At 41.3% G+C, this 23007-nt stretch overlaps 1 protein-coding gene across 2 annotated transcripts in view; it reads left to right on the forward strand.

Moving 5' to 3' along the window:
- The first annotated feature begins 687 nt into the window (after positions 1-687).
- Positions 688-23007, forward strand: part of LOC133568665 (double-stranded RNA-specific editase B2-like) — a 35633-nt gene continuing 13313 nt past the window's right edge. For both annotated transcript variants that reach the window (XM_061920737.1, XM_061920738.1), the window contains exons 1-3: positions 688-837; positions 12273-13057; positions 14536-14641. In XM_061920737.1, coding sequence (XP_061776721.1) covers positions 771-837; positions 12273-13057; positions 14536-14641 — 958 coding nt within the window. In that variant the 5' untranslated portion in view covers positions 688-770. The remainder of the gene's footprint in view (positions 838-12272; positions 13058-14535; positions 14642-23007) is intronic.

Below are 23007 nucleotides of genomic sequence, written 5' to 3' on the forward strand. Positions count from 1 at the left end.
GTGTAGTAAGTACAGTATTTTGCCACTGGATGTCGCTGTTGTTCCGTCATGTAATATTTCGTGTCAAATCTGATTTATAAAAATCTCATCAAAATAATCAGTTATTTTAATCATCAGTCAATTAAAAATTGCTGTTGATAGACAAAGACATCGGTCACATGACCCCAGCCACATATTTAATCAATCATTCTTCCCATCTAATCCGCATGATTATTTCACAGCTCGATGAGCGCGCGGGCGCGCACACGCTTACGCACTTAATGCACGTCCCCGTCATTATTTCACGGCTCGATGAGCACAAACAAGCGCGCGCACTTGATGCAAGTGTGACTTGAGAAAGCAGCCATGGTTTACGCACAGGTGTACCTAAACAAGTGTCATGGTGGTTCTTTCCATCATCTGAATTCATCCTCCTCAAGGTGGAGTCACTATGAAAGAAAAGATAGTTTAGGGACACACTTTATATTGTAATGCGTTAATTAAATAAATGCACCATTCAACAAGGAACCTAACCTTTCTTTTACGCAGGACTCTCTCTGCAGTTGAGTCAGTTGATCACTTTGAGTATACAAGTTCCCATTGACATGTTTTCTGTGATGCTGCGTGATGTCACAGCACAGGGTGGGGGCGTGGCTTAATGTGGGGGTTAGTGTGGGGGTCATTTCCCTGCAAAGCTTCAGGCTGTCACACGCCAACACACCACACTGAGTGTGAAGAAGAGTGTACTTGGTGTATCACACACACGCACACACACAAAACAGTAATATAGCATGGAGGTATGTGATGTATCAGGCACCAGGAGGAAGAGGCGGAGGAAGAGGAGGAGTAGAACTACAGGTGAGTAAAAAGTTGGGCATCTTTTGAAGTGTTGTTACATTTGTGAGATATCAACACAAAGATAAACAACACATGAAGATTAACTTTGTTTTTGGTCTTGTTGTCGTTACCAACATTCTTGTATATATTCAAGTATGTCCAAAAGACATACTTGAACTGTCCATCCATCCATCCATCCATCCATCCATCTTCTTCCGCTCATCCGAGGTCGGGTCGCAGGGGCAGCAGCCTAAGCAGGGATGCTCACACTTCCCTCTCCCCAGCCACTTCGTCCAGCTCTTCCCGGGGGATCCCGAGGCGTTCCCAGGCCAGCCGGTAGACATAGTCTTCCCAACGTGTCCTGGGTCTTCCCCGTGGCCTCCTACCGGTCGGACGTGCCCGAAACACCTCCATAGGGAGGCGTTCGGGTGGCATCCTGACCAGATGCCCGAACCACCTCATCTGGCTCTTCTCAGTGTGGAGGAGCAGCGGCTTTACTTTGAGCTCCTCCCGGATGGCAGAGCTTCTCACCCTATCTCTAAGGGAGAGCCCCGCCACCCGGTGCAGGAAACTCATTTCGGCCGCTCGTACCCATGATCTTGTCCTTTCGGTCATGACCCAAAGCTCATGACCATAGGTGAGGATGGGTACGTAGATCGACCGGTAATTTGAGAGCTTTGCCTTCCGGCTCAGCTCCTTCTTCAACACAATGGATTGATACAGCGTCCGCATTACTGAAGACGTCGCACCGATCCACCTGTCGATCTCATATTTGAACTGGATGAGGTAAATCCTGAAGGAATTGCGTGTGAATGCTCCAATGCTGGCCGCATGGTGGAACAGGGGTTAGTGCATGTGTCTCTCAATAGGAAGGTCCTGAGTAGTCCTGGGTTCAATCCCAGGCTCGGGATCTTTCTGTGTGGAGTTTGCATGTTCTCCCCGTGACTGCGTAGGTTCCCTCCGGGTACTCCGGCTTCCTCCCACTTCCAAAGACATGCACCTGGGGATAGGTTGATTGGCAACACTAAATTTGCCCTAGTGTGTAAATGTGAGTGTGAATGTTTGTTATGAGGTGGCGACTTGTCCAGGGTGTACGCCGCCTTCCAACCGAATGCAGCTGAGATAGGCTCCAGCACCCCCCGCATCCCCAAAAGGGACAAGCGGTAGCAAATGGATGGATGGATGCTCCAATGCTGAAGTTGAACCGAAATGCTGAGAGAATGTAGTGTGAATGAAAAATAGTTTGAATGTTGGAACGGTTTGAATGTTGAAAAGTTTGAATTTCCAGTAAAAACGGAATTTTGTTTGGAACTTGGAAAGTGTTAGTTGGATGAGTGGAATGTGTTGATGTTGGAATGGTTTGAATCGGATGAAAAATGTGCGAATTGTGGAAGTTCAAAAAATGGACAATTCATTTTGGATGAGGAAAATGTCCCCGAAAACTGGGTATTCTTGGAAAACTGGCATTCGTTTTAAATTGTTGAAGGAGAGCACACAATTTTGAACAGGCGGAATATTTTGGAGTTGAAACGATCTGAATTGGATGAAAAATGTGAGAATTGTGGAACTTTTCCCATTCATTTCAATGGGAATTTCATAGAAATTTGAGAATTTTGGGGAAAGCGTGAATTTTTTGGAAAAATGGTTGCTGTTGAAATTTTTCAAATCAGTCGAGAAATGTTGAAGTAGTAACATCTTTAATTGAGAAAGGTTTTTCAAGAATTCCAGAAATTTCGGGAAAACCGGGAATTTTTCCAGGTTTTTTGTTCTAATTAAGAGTGTTTGGACGGAGGGAATGGTTGAAGTGGGTTGACAAATGTGGAAGGATTAGTTGCCAGAAAAAAGGGTCAAAAAAGGGTTTGAAATAAAGGGAATTCTGGGAATTCATGGAATTTTTGGGAACTTGGAAAAATGACAGTTTGAATTTCCAGCATGAGTGGAATATGTAGAAGTTGGAATGGTTTGAATCGGTATAAAAATGTGGAAATGGTGGAAGTTTGAAAAGTGGCCAATTCATTTTGAATGGGAAACTTGTTGAAGTACCAATGATTGTCTCACAAGAAATAAGAGGCTGAAATAAGAGCGCTGGACAAGAACTCAGGAAAACAAACACAACAACTTGTCAGGACTCAAAAGCAATGCGGACACATATGGATCAAAAGACTGTGGATACATAATTTTGCATCGAAGAAATACATAATTTGATATTAAGTTAAAGTTAAAGTTAAAGTACCGATGATTTTCACACGCACTAGGTGCGGTGAAATTTGTTCTATGCATTTGACCCATCCCCTTTTTCACCCCTTGGGAGGTGAGGGGAGCAGTGGGCAGCAGCAGTGCTGCGTCCGGGAATCATTTTTGGTGATTAAAGCCCCAATTCCAACCCTTGATGCTGAGTGCCAAGCAGGGAAGTAATGGGTTCCATTTTTATAGTCTTTGGTATGACTTGGCCGCGGTTTTAAATCACAACCTACCAATCTCAGGGCGGACACTCTAACCCATGGGTGTCAAACTCTGGCCCGCGAGCCAAATTTGGCCTGCCGTGTAATTTCATTTGGCCTTTGAGGCAATATCAAATTAAGATTAGAGCTGGCCCGCCGGCGGTGCCCCTGTAACACCGCATTCACCGCTAATACTCATACTTGCCAACCCTCCCGATTTTCCCGGGAGAATCCCGAAGTTCAGTGCGCCTCCCGACATTCTCCCGGCGCAACCATTCTTCCGAATTTCTCTCGATTTCTACCCCGACAACAATATTGGCGGCATGCCCTGAAGGCACTGCCTTTAGCGTTCCCTATTACCTGTCGTCACGTCCGCTTTTCCTCCATACAAACAGCGTGCCAGCCCTTTCACATTATATCTGAAGCTGTTACACACATAAGTGAATGCAAAGCATACTTGGTCAACAGCCATAGAGGTCACACTGAGGGTGGCCGTATAAACAACTTTAACACTGTTACATAGATGCGCCATACTGTGAACCCACACCAAAGAAGAATGATAAACACACTTCGGGAGAACATCCGCACCGTAACACAACATAAACACAACAGAACGAATATCCAGAAACCCTTGCAGCACTAACTCTTCTGGGACGCTACAATAATCACCCTCGCTACCACTTTCTCTTGGTGCTTCAAGGCTTGAATGTTTGATTAATTCATTATTGTTATTTTATTTTCAAATGTATTATTAGCCTGTGGAAAAAGTTTGTTTTTATATTTACCTCAAAAGGCTGCAAATAGAAAAGAGGCATTACATTTTTATTTCGATTTTATTTGATATGCCATTTATTTCGAAAATCCTCGAAAAAATTGTTGCGGAGCAGCTAAATGAGCACTTAGCGTTTAACAATCTATGTGAAACCTTTCAATCCGGTTTCAGGGCAAATCACTCGACTGAGACAGCCCTCGCAAAATTGACTAATGATCTATTGCTAACGATGGACTCTGATGCGTCATCTATGTTGCTGCTCCTCGATCTTAGCGCTGCTTTCGATACCGTCGATCATAATATTTTATTAGAGCGTATCAAAATACGAATTGGTATGTCAGACTCAGCCCTGTCATGGTTTAACTCTTATCTTACTGATAGGATGCAGTGCGTCTCCTATAACAGTGTGACCTCGGACTATGTTAAGGTAACGTGTGGAGTTCCCCAGGGTTCGGTCCTTGGCCCTGTACTCTTCAGCATCTACATGCTGCCGCTAGGTGACGTCATACGCAAATACGGTATTAGCTTTCACTGTTATGCTGATGACACCCAACTCTACATGCCCCTAAAGCTGACCAACATGCCGGACTGTAGTCAGTTGGAAGCGTGTCTTAATGAAATTAAACAATGGATGTCCGCTAACTTTTTGCAACTTAATGCCAAAAAAACGGAAATGCTGATTATCGGTCCTGCTAGACACCGACCTCTATTTAATAATACAACTTTAACATTTGACAACCAAATAATAAAACAAGGTGACTCTGTAAAAAATCTGGGTATTATCTTCGACCCAGCTCTCTCCTTTGAGTCACACATTAAAAGCGTTACTAAAACGGCCTTCTTTCATCTCCGTAATATCGCTAAAATTCGCTCCATTTTGTCCACTGGAGACGCCGAGATCATTATCCATGCGTTTGTTACGTCTCGTCTCGATTACTGTAACGTATTATTTTCGGGTCTCCCCATGTCTAGCATTAAAAGATTACAGTTGGTACAAAATGCGGCTGCTAGACTTTTGACAAGAACAAGAAAGTTTGATCATATTACGCCTGTACTGGCTCACCTGCACTGGCTTCCTGTGCACTTAAGATGTGACTTTAAGGTTTTATTACTTACGTATAAAATACTACACGGTCTAGCTCCAGCCTATCTTGCCGATTGTATTGTACCGTATGTCCCGGCAAGAAATCTGCGTTCAAAAGACTCCGGCTTATTAGTGATTCCTAGAGCTCAAAAAAAGTCTGCGGGCTATAGAGCGTTTTCCGTTCGGGCTCCAGTACTCTGGAATGCCCTCCCGGTAACAGTTCGAGATGCTACCTCAGTAGAAGCATTTAAGTCTCATCTTAAAACTCATTTGTATACTCTAGCCTTTAAATAGACCTCCTTTTTAGACCAGTTGATCTGCCGCTTCTTTTCTTTCTCCTATGTCCCCCCCTCCCTTGTGGAGGGGGTCCGGTCCGATGACCATGGATGAAGTACTGACTGTCCAGAGTCGAGACCCAGGATGGACCGCTCGTCGGGACCCAGGATGGACCGCTCGCCTGTATCGGTTGGGGACATCTCTACGCTGCTGATCCGCTTCAGATGGTTTCCTGTGGACGGGACTCTCGCTGCTGTCTTGGAGCCACTATGGATTGAACTTTCACAGTATCATGTTGGACCCGCTCGACATCCATTGCTTTCGGTCCCCTAGAGGGGGGGGGTTGCCCACATCTGAGGTCCTCTCCAAGGTTTCTCATAGTCAGCATTGTCGCTGGCGTCCCACTGAATGTGAATTCTCCCTGCCCATTGGGTGTGAGTTTTCCTTGCCCTTTTGTGGGTTCTTCCGAGGATGTTGTAGTCGTAATGATTTGTGCAGTCCTTTGAGACATTTGTGATTTGGGGCTATATAAATAAACATTGATTGATTGATTGATATTTCTTTATTATTATTCATATTATTTGAAACTCGATTTTGCATGTCACTATAAAGTTATATAAGTCTTGTTTGTTCAATATTTATTGCAAAACTTGTTTGGGTCCCTATTAAAAGGTTAATTTGTTCAACCTTGGCTTTGTACAGTTTTAAATTTTGTCCCACTCTGTATTTGAGTTTGACAACCCTGCTCTAACCACTAGGCCACTGAGAAGGTGTCCTGGAAAACCTGGAATTCTGGGAAATCTGGGAATATTTGGAATTTGTCAAGGTAAAGCCCGCGATTACCGAATAGCCTGAATAGTTTGAAGTTGGAATGGTTTAAATCGGATGAAAAATGTGGAAGGTAGAATAATAATAATAATAAATACATTAATTTTGGTGTCGAAAACCATATGTGTTAGTGCTTTGGAGCATTCACACAATTATATCATGCAAAAGTATGATCAACAAAGATGTAGTTGTTAAGAGTCTGAAACACGAATGTTGCTTTTCATATCATTGAATCTAATAATGAAATGGTTGATTTTTGCCACATTTTGCAGTTAAGTTGTTTTAAAATTTTAAGTTTTCTTCATCAATATTGTGCTGAGTGCATGAGAAGTATTTCATTGTTACTTTTCTTGTTTATTTGTATTTTTTTTAAAAAGCCAATGAAAAAACAAAACAAATTGAGGAAAAAATATGTTGAAAATACGTAATAAAGTGATCATTATCAGACAGGTGTTGGCATGATGCGACAGTAGTATGTAACATTAGCATGTTGCCGATGTTGTCAAAGAGTGAAAAGAAAGTTTGTGGACATTAATAGCAACAAATCATTTATGAAGCTGAAAAATAGGACCATTGTCTTTCGGTGATAGAATGCTCGAGGCAGATGGCCTCTAAAATGTGTGTGTGTTAATGATAATTAGAGCAACAGGTCATCCTCTCAGGATTAATCCACCATTGTTGTCCTCATGCTAATCCTCAGAAAAGGCGGCAGATTACATGCTGATGGCTTTTTGCTTATTCAAAGCGCTCTAAGCCGGTTCCACTTTCATTAAACACACGATGGCCTTTTTTTTTTATGTTGACAATACAGAAATAAAAGCTTCTAGAACAATCATCACCGCGTCAAATCCTGCGTTTGAGCGCACTCAGTTTGCTAATGCTTACGATGGACGACACACGCCGTCTTTTTTCCCCACTAAATTGATGTTCATAAAACAGGTATACAGTAGATCATGCATCATGTAATAATTTTGAGATTGAGTAAAATAGACAATTAAAAATAATTTATACAAATACTTTTGAAATAGTTAAAAAGAAGAGAGAGAGAAAAGAGTAGCATGAGGCTTTAGAGATGATTGCTGTCTTCGTTTCTTTGGACCATATGTTGCCTAATAATTCCAACATGCACATGTGCATTTGGAAATTGCTTTTTGGCTGTAAATTTGATGAGTGGAGCACTACATTATATTACATTATACTAATTAGTATATTATATTACATTACACTACATTTATCAAATTACAGTGCATTATATTACACTACACTAATGACATTACACTAATTATATAATATTTCATTGCTTTATTTGTCTTAAACACCATTGCTCCTATTGGATGACATTGGACTGTGCAATCACAATCACATTTTAAACATGTGTCAAAATCTAACATTTGGTAAAATTAATATTATTTTGACCACTGAACACAGTAAAAGTAAAATATGGTTAAAATACACTTTGCAAAACCCATGCACACGCACACACACGAACACGCACACACAGACTTATCCACTTCACAGGTGGAACAAATCCTCAATGCTGAACTCCTTAATATTTGCACCTGGCTCACTGACAACAAGCTATCCATACACTTAGGTAAAACAGAATCCATCCTATTTGGGTCCCTTATCAACCTTAAGAAAGTCAGTGACTTCACTCTAAAAGTAGGTGACATTGTTATCACCAGGAAAGATGAGATCACCTACCTAGGTTCCATTCTAGAGGCTAATCTTTCCTGTGATAAAATGGCAACCAAGGTAATCAAAAAGGTAAACCAAAGAACGAGATTCCTCTACAGAATCTCCTCTCTGGTCAACAAAAGCACCTCTAAGATTCTAGCGGGAACTTTCATTCAACCCTTTTTTCGATTACGCTTGGACCTCCTGGTACCCCAGCACCTCCAAAACCCTCAAATCTAGACTCCAAACATCCCAGAATAAGATAGTCCGGTTACTTTTAGACCTCCACCCCAGATCACACCTCAATCCAACCCACTTTTCCAAAGTGGGCTGGCTCAGGGTGGAGGACAGAGTAAAACAACTTGCACTGAGCCTAGTCTATAAAATCCGCTACACCTCCCTGATACCGAAGTACATGTCAAACTACTTCCTTAACGTAAATGACCGCCATAACCACAACACCAGTGGGAGCTCCACAAACCACGTTAAACCCAGATTCCGATCTAACAAAGGTCTTAACTCATTCTCTTTCTACGCCACATCAATGTGGAATGCACTCCCAACAGGTATAAAAGTAAGTGCATCTCTATCTTCCTTCAAAACCGCTCTAAAACAACACCTCCAGGCAACATCAACCCTTTACTAATACCCTCCTCCATTCACATCCCATCTCTCCAGATTATAAATAACCTAATGTAAATAATCAAATGTACTTCTAATATATTTACTTTTATGCTATCTGAACTCACTATATTCTCTGCTGGCTGTACATATCCTACTGTCAGACATACACTGTTTCAATGTCCATTTCTCTGTTGATGCAATTGTTGATGACTGAAGTACTGATATCAACCAAAGCTCCTCACCCCACCCCCCGGATTGTAAATAATGTAAATAATTCAATGTAAATACTATGATGATTAACCTGTGTGATGACTGTATTATGCTGATAGTATATATTTGTACCATGAATTGATTAACGTGGACCCCGACTTAAACAAGTTGAAAAACTGATTCGAGTGTTACCATTTAGTGGTCAATTGTACGGAATATGTACTAAACCGTGCAATCTACTAATAAAAGTATCAATCAATCTGATTTCTCTTCTAATTGAATGTTCCATTTCAAGCTAAATTAATATTTAAATCAACTTAATCAGAAGCAGCTGAATGCAGAAAATATTTATATATACTGTATCATTTGGAAGAAGAAAATACTTCAAACATTGTATTTTTCCAACGATGTATTTGATTTTTTTCCGCCCTTTGTACAGTCTTATTCCGACTGCGTATTCTTCAGACTATGTGTTCTACTTATTCTATGTTATCTACATGTTCTACATATTTTTCCAACTACTGTATGTGTTATCCGTATTCTTTAATATGTTCTATGTATTCTTCCGGCTAAGAGTTCTACATATTCTTCAGACTATGTGCTCTGCGTATTATTTTTAACATGAAGTTGACACATTCTTTCGACTAAGTGTTCTACGTATTCTTCCGATTAAGTGTTGAACGTATTCTTCCCACTACATGTTGTACCTATACTTCCATCAACGTATTTTTTTGACTACCTGTTTTTCCGACTCTGTGTTTTTTTGACAATGTCGTCTTCCGACAATGTGTTGAATGTATTCTACCCCAATTTTCTAGCTAAAGTACATTTATTCAGAGCACGTATACTTCCAACATTTATTCAGACTATGTATTCTTCCAGTCACCTGTTTTACGTATTCTTCTGACTACGTATTTTCCAATTACGTATCCTCCAAGTACATGTTCAACAAACTACGTGTTCTCTGACTACAATTTCTACGTATTCCGCAGACTACATATTGTACCGTTTAAATATTTTTCCCGATACATATTCTTTAGACTACTTATTCTTTATACTATGTATTCTTCTGCCTGTGTTCTAAGTAAGTAAATAAGTACATTTTATTTATAAAGCACTTTTAATATATAAAATCACAAAGCGCTGTACAAAACATAGATGAACTAAAACAACAATTCAATTAAAACAACAGGGGCAACATCATTAAACATGATAGTTAAAGGTGCATTAACTAAAACCTTTACTAAAAAGACAAGTTTTCAAAAGTTTCTTAAAAGTATCAACGCAGTCAAGCTCACGGAGGGACTGGTGCAAGTAGTTCCAGAGTCTGGGTGCTATAGCATTAAATGCCAGGTCTCCACGGGTTCTGAAATGAGTTTTTGTGATCTTTAGAAGACCCTGGTCTGAAGACTGGAGGCTTCGGCCTGTAGAGTAGGGCTATAACAAGTCAGCAATGTATCGGGGAAGCCCCACAATGCAACCCACGGAAAGTCAGGACTAAAATCTTAAACTCAATGCGTAATTTGACTGGAAGCCAATGAAGACTGGATAAAATGGGGGTGATGTGGGCTGTTCTGGGTGAAGCGGTCAAAAGTCTAGCGGCCGCATTTTGTACCATCTGAAGTCTCTTTAGCGTTGACTTGTTGAAAAGAGTGAAAAGAGAATTGCAATGGGACGGCGTGGCGCAGTGGGAGAGTGGCCGTGCGCAACCCGAGGGTCCCTGGTTCAAATCGCACCTAGTACCAACCTCGTCACGTCCGTTGTGTCCTGAGCAAGACACTTCACCCTTGCTCCTGATGGGTGCTGGTTGGCGCTTTGCATGGCAGCTCCCTCCATCAGTGTGTGAATGTGTGTGTGAATGGGTAAATGTGGAAGTAATGTCAAAGCGCTTTGAGTACCTTGAAGGTAGAAAAGCGCTATACAAATACAACCCATTTATTTATTTAATAGTCTATACGAGATGAAATGAACGCGTCAATGATCATTTCAAGATCCAATTTTAACAGCAAATTTTTCACTTTAGAAATATTTCTATGATGATAAAAAACTGTTTTTGGTCAGTTGACGACAGTGACCCTCCAAAGACACTGATCGATCAAACACAACCCCAAGGTTTCTAAAGCTGCTTTTAACAGATGCACCCAGAGCACCAAGGAAGTTTTTTTTTTTTCTACATATTACTTCGACTAGGTATACTTCCAACTATGTGATTCTACAAATTTGACTAGGTATTTGTTCAACTACCTAATCTACTTATTCTTCCGACTATGTGTTCTTTGACTTATGTATTGTTCCGACTCCATCTTCTTCTGACCACAATCTGTACGTATTCCTTCAACATTGTATTTTTTCCGCTTAGTTATTTTACCAACTACGTATACTTCAGACTACGTATTGTACGACTACATAATCTGTTAAAATAATTATGTATATATGATCATCATAACTTTATGCTTAAGGGCCATTGATATAAATTGTCAATTGTGTTGAAGTGGTATTTTTGTATCTATGCAATCTGGTAATCCAAAAGATTGCCAGTGGTTTTTATCAGTGTTGTGTCCAGACTCGGCCTGCTGATGGCCAAGGCCGAACACCGCCGTGACGCAGACAGAGCAGAGACAAGGCCGAAGATCGCCGTGACGCAGACAGAGCAGAGACAAGGCCGAAGACCGCCGTGACGCAGACAGAGCAGAGACAAGGCGATATGACCTTCATTTATTGTATATATTGTGTCTAACTTGAGTTGTCGAGATTACCCCCTTCCCTCAGCGACAGCGATAGTGATGTAATAGAGACATTCCTAATAAAAAGAATAGGCGCGCGGGCTTGAGTTTTAGAACGTAGTTTGGATCTGTAACTACAATACAGCCCAAAACCATTGTCTCCTCATGAGCTAAATTGAACTCTGTCTCTGCATTATTCCTTGCTTCTTGACTGATTATTAGATGTCACCAGTGTTTGAACCTGACATAATCTATTAATTCTTACAACTTTGTGTTCTACCTATTCTTCCAACTATGTGTGCTACATATTTTTCCTCTTACAGATTCTTGTGACTACATGTTATATATATTCTTTCACCCACTTAGTCTCCCACCTACGTATTCTTCCGAGTGTGTCCTTCGTATTCATCCGACTACATATTCTTTTGCTAACATATTCTTCCGACTTTGTCTTCTATATATTCGACTACTTACTCTTCCGACTACGTGTTGTACTTATTCTTCCGACTACTTGTTCTACCTATTCTTTCAACATGTTCTACGTATCCTGCCGACTACTTGTTCTACATAATTTTCCACCTACATATTCTTCCGAAATCGTATTGTCCAAGGCCCACACATAACTACTTCTCTTTTTCCTTTTAATAATTTCTGATGAAGTGTCACATGGCATGATGGTGACATGAAGTTTGTGTAGTTTAATGATTCAGTATCCGTCATCAAAGTCCACATGTTGATTCTCGTGCTAGTTCTAGTTTGAATGGAAAAACCTGATAATAGAAGACTTTCAAAATAAAGTAAGATGAGAATTGTGTCCTCAGGTCCAAGCAGTGGGGAGGATTACCAAGACCAAGTGGACTACCATCATCCCTCAAACCATCGTGGACCCTCCAAGAGAAAGCAGCCCTTAATAGACCACAAGAAACAACAGTTTCCGTGTCAAAGAAGCTCCTGGACTTTGGCTCGTAAGACCGCCGTGGCACGTCTGAACGAGCTGACACCTGGTCTGCACTATGAGGTTACATCAAAGACCGGACCCCCGCATGCTCCTGTGTTTTCCGTGGGTGTGGATGTGAGTGGTCTTCACTTTGAAGGCCGTGGGGCCACAAAGAAAAAGGCTAAGATGAGGGCTGCTGAGATAGCCCTTAAGTCCTTCATCCAGTTCCCGGATTGCTCACAGGCTCACACCAACATGGAGGACATCAGGACCACCAGTGCGGATTACACGAGAGACCACTTGGACCAGTTTGAAGTGTTTGGTTCAGAGGATGAACGCTGCACCTTCATAATGGAAAAGAAGAAGGAGGTCTTTACTCAAGTCCTCAGCTCCTCCCTTTTAGGACATCTTACTCCGATGGCGCTGCTCGACAAACTGCGACCAGGACTGCATTATTTCTGCCTGACAGAGCGACTTCACTGCCGGCCCGCCAGGAGGTTCATGGTGGTGGTCAGGGTAGACGGGAGGTTCTTTGAGGGGTGCAGCCACAGTAAAAGACTGGCCAAAGAGCGGGCGGCGGCCTTGGCTCTACGCAGCTTGTACAACGTAAGCGTGGGCCCTGACAGGACGCTGATGGACATTTATGACACCTCATGGGAACTACCTCCGGTAAGCATCACACCTGTCATCCTATGAGAGAAAGTTACACAAGTATGAGTAGATTGTAGTCAGGGTAGTCCATACTTGCCAACCCTCCTTATTTTTCCGGTAGGCTCCCGAAATTCAGTGCCCCTCCCGAAAATCTCCCGAGGCAACCATTCTCCCCAATATTGGGGGGCGTGCCTTAAAGGCACTGCCTTTAGCGTCTTCGACAACCTGTCATCGCCTTCGCTTTTTCTCCATACAAACAGCGTGCCAGCCCTTTCACATAATATATGCGGCTTTTTCACTCACAAATGCAATGCATACTTGATCAACAGCCGTACATGTCACACTGAGGGTGGCCATATAAATAACTTTAACACTTTTACAAATATGCGCCACACTGTGAACCCACACCAAACAAGAATGACAAACAGATGTTGGGAGAACATCCGCACCGTAACACAACATTGACACAACAGAATAAATACCCAGAACCCCTTGCAGCACTAACTCTTCCGGGACGCTACAATACACCCACCTCCCCCCGCTACCACCAAATACCCCCCCCGCTCCCATCTCCCAAATTGGGAGGTCTCAAGGTTGGCAAGTATGGGGTAGTCTAGGCTAAAAAACTAGTGACGCCTCTGTTTTGAACTTTAATCAAGGTTCCTTGAATACACCACGGTTATGTGCAAAAGTGAAACTTAAACATTACTTAGATTTATCATATTATTTTTACCTTTCTTTTATCACCTCTTCTTGGGTCCCAAATGTGTGTGAATGCATTGAGGTGAACTTTGAATGCGTTATAACCCCTGTGTTGAGTGGAGAAATGGACCATTTTACATTGTTGCAAAGGAGTGTAGGTAGCGTTACACATTCATACTTTAATTTAAACAATATAATTATTGAACTTTGACAGTAAAATGTTATTTATGTGAACTTTTATGATGTAATTTATAATCTAAATGAAAACGTTTTTACAAAAGCCCAGGCAACGCGGACGTGGCCCTAAACAACCGCATAAGAGTGTCTATGTGACAGGCCTGCCCTCATTGTAGTTCTTCTAGTTGGATTATTCACACCTGGGTGGATTCCTGGTTAGGTCAGATCACAGCAACTTGGAATGTGTCTAGTCTTCAAACATGTCCACAAAGATGTCATATCCAACATTAGGAGAGAAAGTACATCCCAATCTCCCGACGATGACAGTTAGCTCCCTCAGATAGCATCCTCTACGTTACGAGCTGTCAGTCAGGCTGTGTGACGCGTTAGCGATTAGAGCACATTAGCAATGAAGGAGGATGGGCAGCGGAGCAGGAAGACGCTGTGACGGAGACATAATTACACGCATAATTGCTTAAAACGCTCGTTACGCTCCACCTTTTTCAACACCTGGTGTTCACCTTCACGCCAACGGTCACACACACTAGTGTCAAGGGTCATTGAAAGTGTCTTGAGTTGTTTCTACTCACAAATACTGACTCGTTTGTTCTGTGCAGTTCTTTGCCCAGTCCATCTTCCAGCTGGTGACACTGAAACGCCGCCAGCTGATGGATGACAGCGTCTATGGCTACAAAGTAATGGCTGCCATTATCATGACCACAGGTTGGCGCCAGACACAACACCATTTCACCTCAGCATTGAGACAGGAACCGCTGGCCTATTTTATCAAACCAGAGCTAGATTACCTTGCTCATCACAAAGACAGGAAGCAGTTATGGTAGCTTATCATGAAGACGAATCAGCCATGTTGTCGTAGCATTAAAAAATGAAAATAGCTATCTTATCTTAGCATGAACACAGTAAACAAATAGGCCTATCTTAAATTAGCACAAACACAGGTAGTAGTGATGTGTATCAATGTTTATTGTATTTCTGGTCTTGTCATCCTTGTCCGGACTGAAGGGTGACACACCAGTGTGGCTGGATCAGATAGATAGATAGATGGATGGATGGATGGATAGATAGATAGATAGATAGATAGATAGATAGATAGATAGATAGATAGATAGATAGTACTTTATTGATTCCTTCAGGAAAATTAAAATTCCAGCTGCATTTTTCAGAATTGAGATCGAATTTAAAAAGTAAAAAGTAAATAATGGGGGTATAAATGGAAACAAAATAGAACAATATTACAATAAGAATGAAAATAAAAACGTAACAATAAATCAAGAATATAACAAGAGAAACTAGGTAGTAGTGACCATGTTATGAAAAAGTATTGCACTGTTATTGTTTTGCATCCACTGTCATCCTAGTACTCCCCGCCCCCCTCCCCAGACAGGAGTTGTACAGTCTAATAGCGTGTGGGACAAAGGAGTTTTTTTAGTCGAGAGCAAGACACGTCGGAGACGCTTGACTGAACCAAAAGTTGCTTTATTACAAGCGAGCGTCATTAAACAAGACTGCAGTACCTGGAGGAAAACAAAATGAGGCACTTCTAACTTGGAGAAGCCAAATCATCAGTTTTATATTCCTCCTTCCTGTCTCATGTGTGTGCTAAGTCAGGAAAGGACATTCTGGCCATAAAAGGAGATGTTTGTGTGCAAGTGTCTAGAAAACAAGTGCTTTAAGTCATAACTTAAATATTTGCATTTAGCTAGGCAGGTAGTCTCTTCTCAAGGATAGGGCTATCACTTTTGCATTCCGAAGTCGGAATTTATTGAGAGAGTTAACCCAGTCCACATACGACTGTCCAACTAAGGCTCCTTAATTCATTATGGTCTCAGCCATTTTTTTACTTAAACCTGGTGGTTCGTTTTCTCCAAGTTGAATATAAACATTCAACATATGTGAACAGAATATGAGTCAATTCACTTCAGTAGCTTAACACAAAGACAAAAGATCTGTTTCGTTTTAGCACTGAGACAAACCAGCAAAAAAACTAAACGTAGCTACTAGGGGTGTGGGAAAAAATCGAGTTGAATCGGATCGAATACGTTGTGCGATTCAGAATCGATTCTCATTTTTAAAAAATAGATTTGTTTTTTCTTATCAATCCAACAAACCACTACACAGCAATACCATAACAATGCAATCCAATTCCAAAACCAAACCTGACCCAGCAACACTCCGAACTGCAATAAACGGAGCAATTGAGAGACGACACAAACACGACACGGAACAAACCAAAAGTTGTGGAACAAAAATGAATATTATCAACAACAGTATCAATATTAGTTATAATTTCAGCATAGCAGTGATTAAAAATCCCTCATTGACATCATCATTAGACATTTATTAATAAAAAAAAGAACAATAGTGTCAAAGTGGCTTATACTTGCATCACATCTCATAAGCTTGACAACACACTGTGTCCAATGTTTTCACAAATATAAAATAAGTCATATTTTTGGTTCGTTTAATAGTTGAAACAAATTTACATTATTGCAATCAGTTGATAAAACATTGTCCTTTACAATTATAAAAGCTATTTTTTTTTTTTTTAAATCTACTACTCTGCTTGCATGTCAGCAGACTGGGGTAGATCCTGCTGAAATCCTATGTTTTGAATGAATACAGAATCGTTTTGAATCGGAAAAATATAGTTTTTGAATTGAGAATTGAATCGAATCGAATTGAAAAAAATCGATCTATATTATCGAATCATGACCCCAAGAATCGATATTGAATCAAATCGTGGGACACCCAAAGATTCACAGCCCTAGTAGCTACCCCAGTTTGACATGAAGACCAGAAGCAGCTATCCTTGCTTAGCATACAAACGGTAGGCAGCTAGTGTATAGCTTAGCATAATGCCGAAATAGCATACCTCATCTTAGCATAAAGACAGTGAACGAAACGGCCATAGGTATAACTTGATATGCCAGTGCACAGTATAGCAACCAAATAGCGTGCCTACGTGGCGGCCATCTGAGCAGGAGCAACTTTCCCATTTGAGAACATGCTATACAAAGCAATGTAAAGTGTATTGAAAATAATTCATAACTTGCTTATTTCTCAATCAATGTTCATGCATTTAAGTTCATATTCAATGTAAAAAGATGAATATTAATAGACATCTTATTATTTGTAAAAAAAAAAAAAAAAAAAAAGATCCTATTCTCAGTGTTCTTATTCTAACTGTACAGTGGACTTTGCAACTGTATGCAGCACAATGTGCCGGTGATTTTGTTATCTTCGTTTCCGTGCCGTCTACAACAATGGAATACCTAAAGCCATGGAAGAATTATTTTTTGAAAAATTATTTGCAAACACGTATCTCAATTTGTGCATCCGTAATCCAATTCACATGTCTGTGTACTACAATATGTCTGTATATCAATCTGTGTGTGTAATTAAGTTGTCCGTTCGTATTATGATTCGTCTGTATGTAAAAAAATATCTGTCCATATTTCAATCGGCGTGTGTGTAAAAAAAAATGTGTGTGTGCGTATTTTAGATGTGTGTGAAGTAGGAACTCTCTATTTGCTGTCTTTCTACACGTGACTTTTGCAACACTTTTGTCGTGTAGAACTTGTCTGTAAAGTGATTTGAACGTAAAATTATTTATCCGTAACTTCCCCTTTTCTTTTCCCTATACTCACCATAGTCTGCGTTAATGCAAAGAACAATGGACTTTTCGTGACTTGCTGTAAATAAAACTTCATGTTTTAGCAGTAGAAGAAGCTAGGTCAGAAGAATATTTGTTTCATAACAGGTGGGTAGTAACGTGCTTCATTTACTCTGTTACATTTACTTAAGTAACATTTTACATCAATTGTACTTGTCAGAGTAGTTTTAATGCAACAGACTGTTTTACTTTTGAAAATAAAAAGTACTTTTGAGAAGAAGAAACACTATTCTTACTCCGTTACATTAAGTTGGATTCCGATCTTTACATTTATTTACGTCACAATTATTTATGAATATCAATTAAGGCTTGCAAGGACTTAGTTTTATGTCAGGGAGCCTTCTTCCGGGAGTCACTGTCACATGACTCTGTTTCGCCAATCCAACCAACTTAAGCAGTAGTGACGTTGAAAAGCATTTCACCAATCAAACAAGCACAAAGTACAACTATAGGAAGCTGAAATAGGCCAGTGATTTTAATTATATGATAAAATAGAAACATACTGGTTTAGTAAGTACCAGAATGTTCCCAAAGAAGACACTTTAATCCCAGCTGTTTGAGAGAACTACTGAAGAGAAACCTCCTAAAACAGTTGACTAAAAAAAAACAATCTTTGTGTATGTCTCTGAGGATCCTTATAACCACAGGTGTCATTTAAACACTTTAAAACATTACCAACAACATTAAAAAGCAGTGGAAAGTTGTACTTATCTGTTAAATCCGTTGCTTTAAAGTGACTAGCGCTATCTTATTAGCATGTAGCATTAGCTCCTTCTACTGTATTAAGTTCTAACATAGCTAAACAAGCTAAAATGACCACAATTGCCCCCTAGTGCACAAGAGGCACATTGCGTATGGCCAACAGTTACATTAGAGATGGAGAACATGGAAACTACAACTTCACATGTAGCTGTAAGACTAGAAGAAACCAAATTATTTAACAAATCAGACTAATTTAGTACATAGAATACGTACTGACGGGCTTCACGGTGGCAGAGGGGTTAGTGCGTCTGCCTCACAATACAAAGTTCCTGCAGTCCTGGGTTCAAATCCAGGCTCGGGATCTTTCTGTGTGGAGTTTGCATGTTCTCCCCGTGAATGCGTGGGTTCCCTCCGGGTACTCCGGCTTCCTCCCACTTCCAAAAACATGCACCTGGGGATAGGTTGATTGGCAACACTAAATTGGCCCTAGTGTTTGAATGTGAGTGTGAATGTTGTCTATTTGTGTTGGCCCTGCGATGAGGTGGCGACTTGTCCAGGGTGTACCCCGCTTTCCGCCCGATTGTAGCTGAGATAGGCGCCAGCGCCCCCCCGCGACCCCGAAAGGGAATAAGCGGTAGAAAATGGATGGATAGATGGAATACGTACTGACTGTAAAAAGTGACATGACGTAAGACAAGGCAGAACATCCATCCATCCATTTTTCTACCGCTTATTCCCTTTTGGGGTCGCGGGGGGCGCTGGCGCCTATCTCTGCTACAATCGGGCGGATGGCGGGGTACACCCTGGACAAGTCGCCACCTCATCACAGGGCCAACACAGATAGACAGACAACATTCACACTCACATTCACACACTAGGGCCAATTTAGTATTGCCAATCAACCTTCAAGGCAGAACAAATATTCAATAATTAACTTTTTTTTATCATGTGCTGTCATCTGTGTCAGTAGAAACGTTCACATTTCAGCCTACAATAATTTCACTTCTAACTAGAGAAAATATCCATCCAATCATCCAACCATCCATTTTCTACCGCTTATTCCCTTCGAGGTCGTGGGGGGCGCTGGAGCCTATCTCAGCTACAATCGGGCAGAAGGCAGCATACACCCTGGACAAGTCGCCACCTCATCACAGGGCCAACACAGATAGACAGACAACATTTACACACTAGGGCCAATTTAGTGTTGCCAATCAATCCAGAGAAAACATGTTGCATTACATTGTACGTTTGTATATATTTTTTTATATTTTACACACCCAAACACACTTTTACACAAGAACCATTAAAAATAACTACTAAATAAATCAGAAGTTACTCACAAGTTACTCGATACTTGAGTAATTTTTTTTTTACAGAATACTTACACTTACTAAAGTAATTATTTGATGACTATATTTTACTTTTACTTGAGTCGTATTAATCTAAGCCAGTGCTTCTTAACCTTGTTGAAGGTACCGAACCCCACTAGTTACATATGCGCATTCACAGAACCCTTCTTCAGTGAAAAATACAAAAACAATTTTTTTCAAATTCAAGGCAAAGTCAAATGTTGTTTTTTACTGGTGCACAAAATGAACCGTGCATGAACATCACCTTGTTCAAAGAACAAAACCAACACACTGTATGAACTCTCAACAAATTACACACCTGCAAATCAGTGTGACTTCTGAACTGTTGCCTTTGTGAGACCAGTTCAGATATGCGTGGCGTCACTTCGGCAAGTGCCACTCTCGGGTCATTTTAAATGATAAATGATCAAATGAAATAATTTATTTATTTTCACAGCAAAGTCTGTTCCTTTTCTTCGTTTTCCACCCAGATATACAATACTAGTAGACAGCTGATGAAAAACAATATTTTTGTTATTGTCAATGTAAGTGGGCCAAAACACTTATATTAGAAAATAATGTCATGGAAATGACTGCTGTCATTTGATTATAATAATAAAACATTTAATTTGTTATTTAGTCAGGTTTTGGACAGGTGTACTCACATATGCTCCACTGAATGCTCAAGGAGTTTTTGTGTTTGCTCACACAGAGGGAACATTGTTTGAGGGTATCCATAATACGCCGATAGGGAGAAGTTTTTATTTACACAATGAGTCGGGTGTGTCTTGACCGCCGCGGCGGCAGCTCCGCAGAACCTCTGAGGCCGACTCACCGAACCCCTAGGGTTCGATCGAACACAGGTTAAGAACCACTGAATCCAAGATGGCGGCGCCCGGACGGGCTGCGACCTCGAGGAGCTCTTGCTAAAGATGTAACATTTGGCAGAAATACCGGACAATTCTACAAACTTTATGGTCGACTACTGTAACGTATTATTTTCGGGTCTCCCCATGTCTAGCATTAAAAGACTACAGTTGGTACAAAATGCGGCTGCTAGACTTTTGACAAGAACAAGAAAGTTTGATCACATTACGCCTGTACTGGCTCACCTGCACTGGCTTCCTGTGCACTTAAGATGTGACTTTAAGGTTTTACTACTTACGTATAAAATACTACACGGTCTAGCTCCATCCTATCTTGCCGATTGTATTGTACCATATGTCCCGGCAAGAAATCTGCGTTCAAAGGACTCCGGCTTATTAGTGATTCCCAAAGCCCAAAAAAAGTCTGCGGGCTATAGAGCGTTTTCCGTTCGGGCTCCAGTACTCTGGAATGCCCTCCCGGTAACAGTTTGAGATGCCACCTCAGTAGAAGCATTTAAGTCTCACCTTAAAACTCATTTGTATACTCTAGCCTTTAAATAGACTCCCTTTTTAGACCAGTTGATCTGCCGTTTCTTTTCTTTTTCTTCTATGTCCCACTCTCCCTTGTGGAGGGGGTCCGGTCCGATCCGGTGGCCATGTACTGCTTGCCTATGTATCGGATGGGGACATCTCTGCGTTGCTGATCCGCCTCCGCTTGGGATGGTTTCCTGCTGGCTCCGCTGTGAATGGGACTCTCGCTGCTGTGTTGGATCCGCTTTGGACTGGACTCTCGCGACTGTGTTGGATCCATTATGGATTGAACTTTCACAGTATCATGTTAGACCCGCTCGACATCCATTGCTTAACTCCTCTCCAAGGTTCTCATAGTCATCATTGTCACCGACGTCCCACTGGGTGTGAGTTTTCCTTGCCCTTATGTGGGCCTACCGAGGATGTCGTAGTGGTTTGTGCAGCCCTTTGAGACACTAGTGATTTAGGGCTATATAAGTAAACATTGATTGATTGATTGATCTAAGCTAATGGTACTCTTACTTGAGTACAATTTTGGGGTACTCTCCACACCGTTGGTTATCAGTAACTGCATAGCTGTCGAAATGATCGCAGTTTGACTGTCGGGTGGCTAGGCTCTCCCTAAATGACTGAGACCTATAGTCTCCCCGGTGGCTTTTCACCCGTTGGATGTGCCCTAAAAAATACCTCCCCAGGAAGGCGTCCGGCGGACCACCTCATCTACCTTCTCAATGTGGTGCAGTTTAGCGGCTTTCCTCCTATTTCCTCTCAAATAACAGACCTTCTCACAGTCACCCCCTCTCTAAGGGAGCTCCGCCCCCAGACAAAGTAAACTTTCAAGGATTCAAGGCACTTAACAAGAGATAAGACCGAGATTAGCCAGCTAAAAACACTGTGGGGAATGATACATAAATAAATAAGAAATTGTTTCGTCGTGTGTGCGGGTCAAAGGAGAGGAAGAAGAAGAGGGTGACTTTAGGCTAGTTTTTCAGCAGTCTGACAGTCTCTGCGCCTGGTGGTTTTACTCCTTATTCTTTGCAGCCGCTTGCCTGAAAGGAGGGGTTGAAAGAGATCGTGTTCAGGGTGAGTGGAGTCCTTCATGATGCTGAGGGCCCTCCTCCTGCATCTCCGCTTGTAAAGTTCTGAGGTGTTGAGGTCTGCGGCTTCTTCTCACAGTCTTCTGTGCAGCTCCGGACCCTCGGCAGTGCCTTCTTCTCCGCCGCTGTGCAGCTGCCGTGCCAAATGGTAATGCCTGTGCAGAGCACACTCTCCACCACACAGTTCTTCAGGACTGAGCTTCCAAGTTCAGCTCGTCGTAGCTTCCTGAGGAAGTAGAGTTGCTGGTGGGGCTTCCTGACCGGACCAGATATGTTGGTGCTCCAGAATAGGTCCTTGTTTATATGCACACCCAGGTACTTGAAACTGGAGACCATTTCCACAGATCGGCCTCTGTTCCTTCTGTAGTTGAGCAACATCTACTTGGTTTTCTTCACATTGATGTAGAGCAGGGGAGCCCACACTTTTTCTGCAGGCGAGCTACTTTTCAATTGACCAACTCGAGGGGATCTACCTCGTTTATATATATCATTATATTTATTTATTTATGAAAGAGACATTTTTGTAAACAAGTTAAATGTGTTTAATGATAATACAAGCATGTGTAACACATATAGATGTCTTTCTTTCACAAAGACAAGAATATAAGTTGGTGTATTACCTGATTCTGATGACTTGCATTGATTGGAATCAGACAGTAATGATGATAACGCCCACATTTTCAAATGGAGGAGAAGAAAAGTTGTCCTTTCTGTACAATACCACATGAAAGTGGTTGGTTTTTGGCATCTAATTCATCCAGCTTCCATACACTTTACAAGAAAAACATTGGCGACAAATTCCGTAGCTTGCTCGATTGACATTCACGGCACCCGAGGGTCTTGTGAGATG

Source organism: Nerophis ophidion, linkage group LG14 (genome assembly GCF_033978795.1).
Source record: "Nerophis ophidion isolate RoL-2023_Sa linkage group LG14, RoL_Noph_v1.0, whole genome shotgun sequence".
In the NCBI taxonomy this organism is placed as follows: Eukaryota; Metazoa; Chordata; class Actinopteri; order Syngnathiformes; family Syngnathidae; genus Nerophis; species Nerophis ophidion.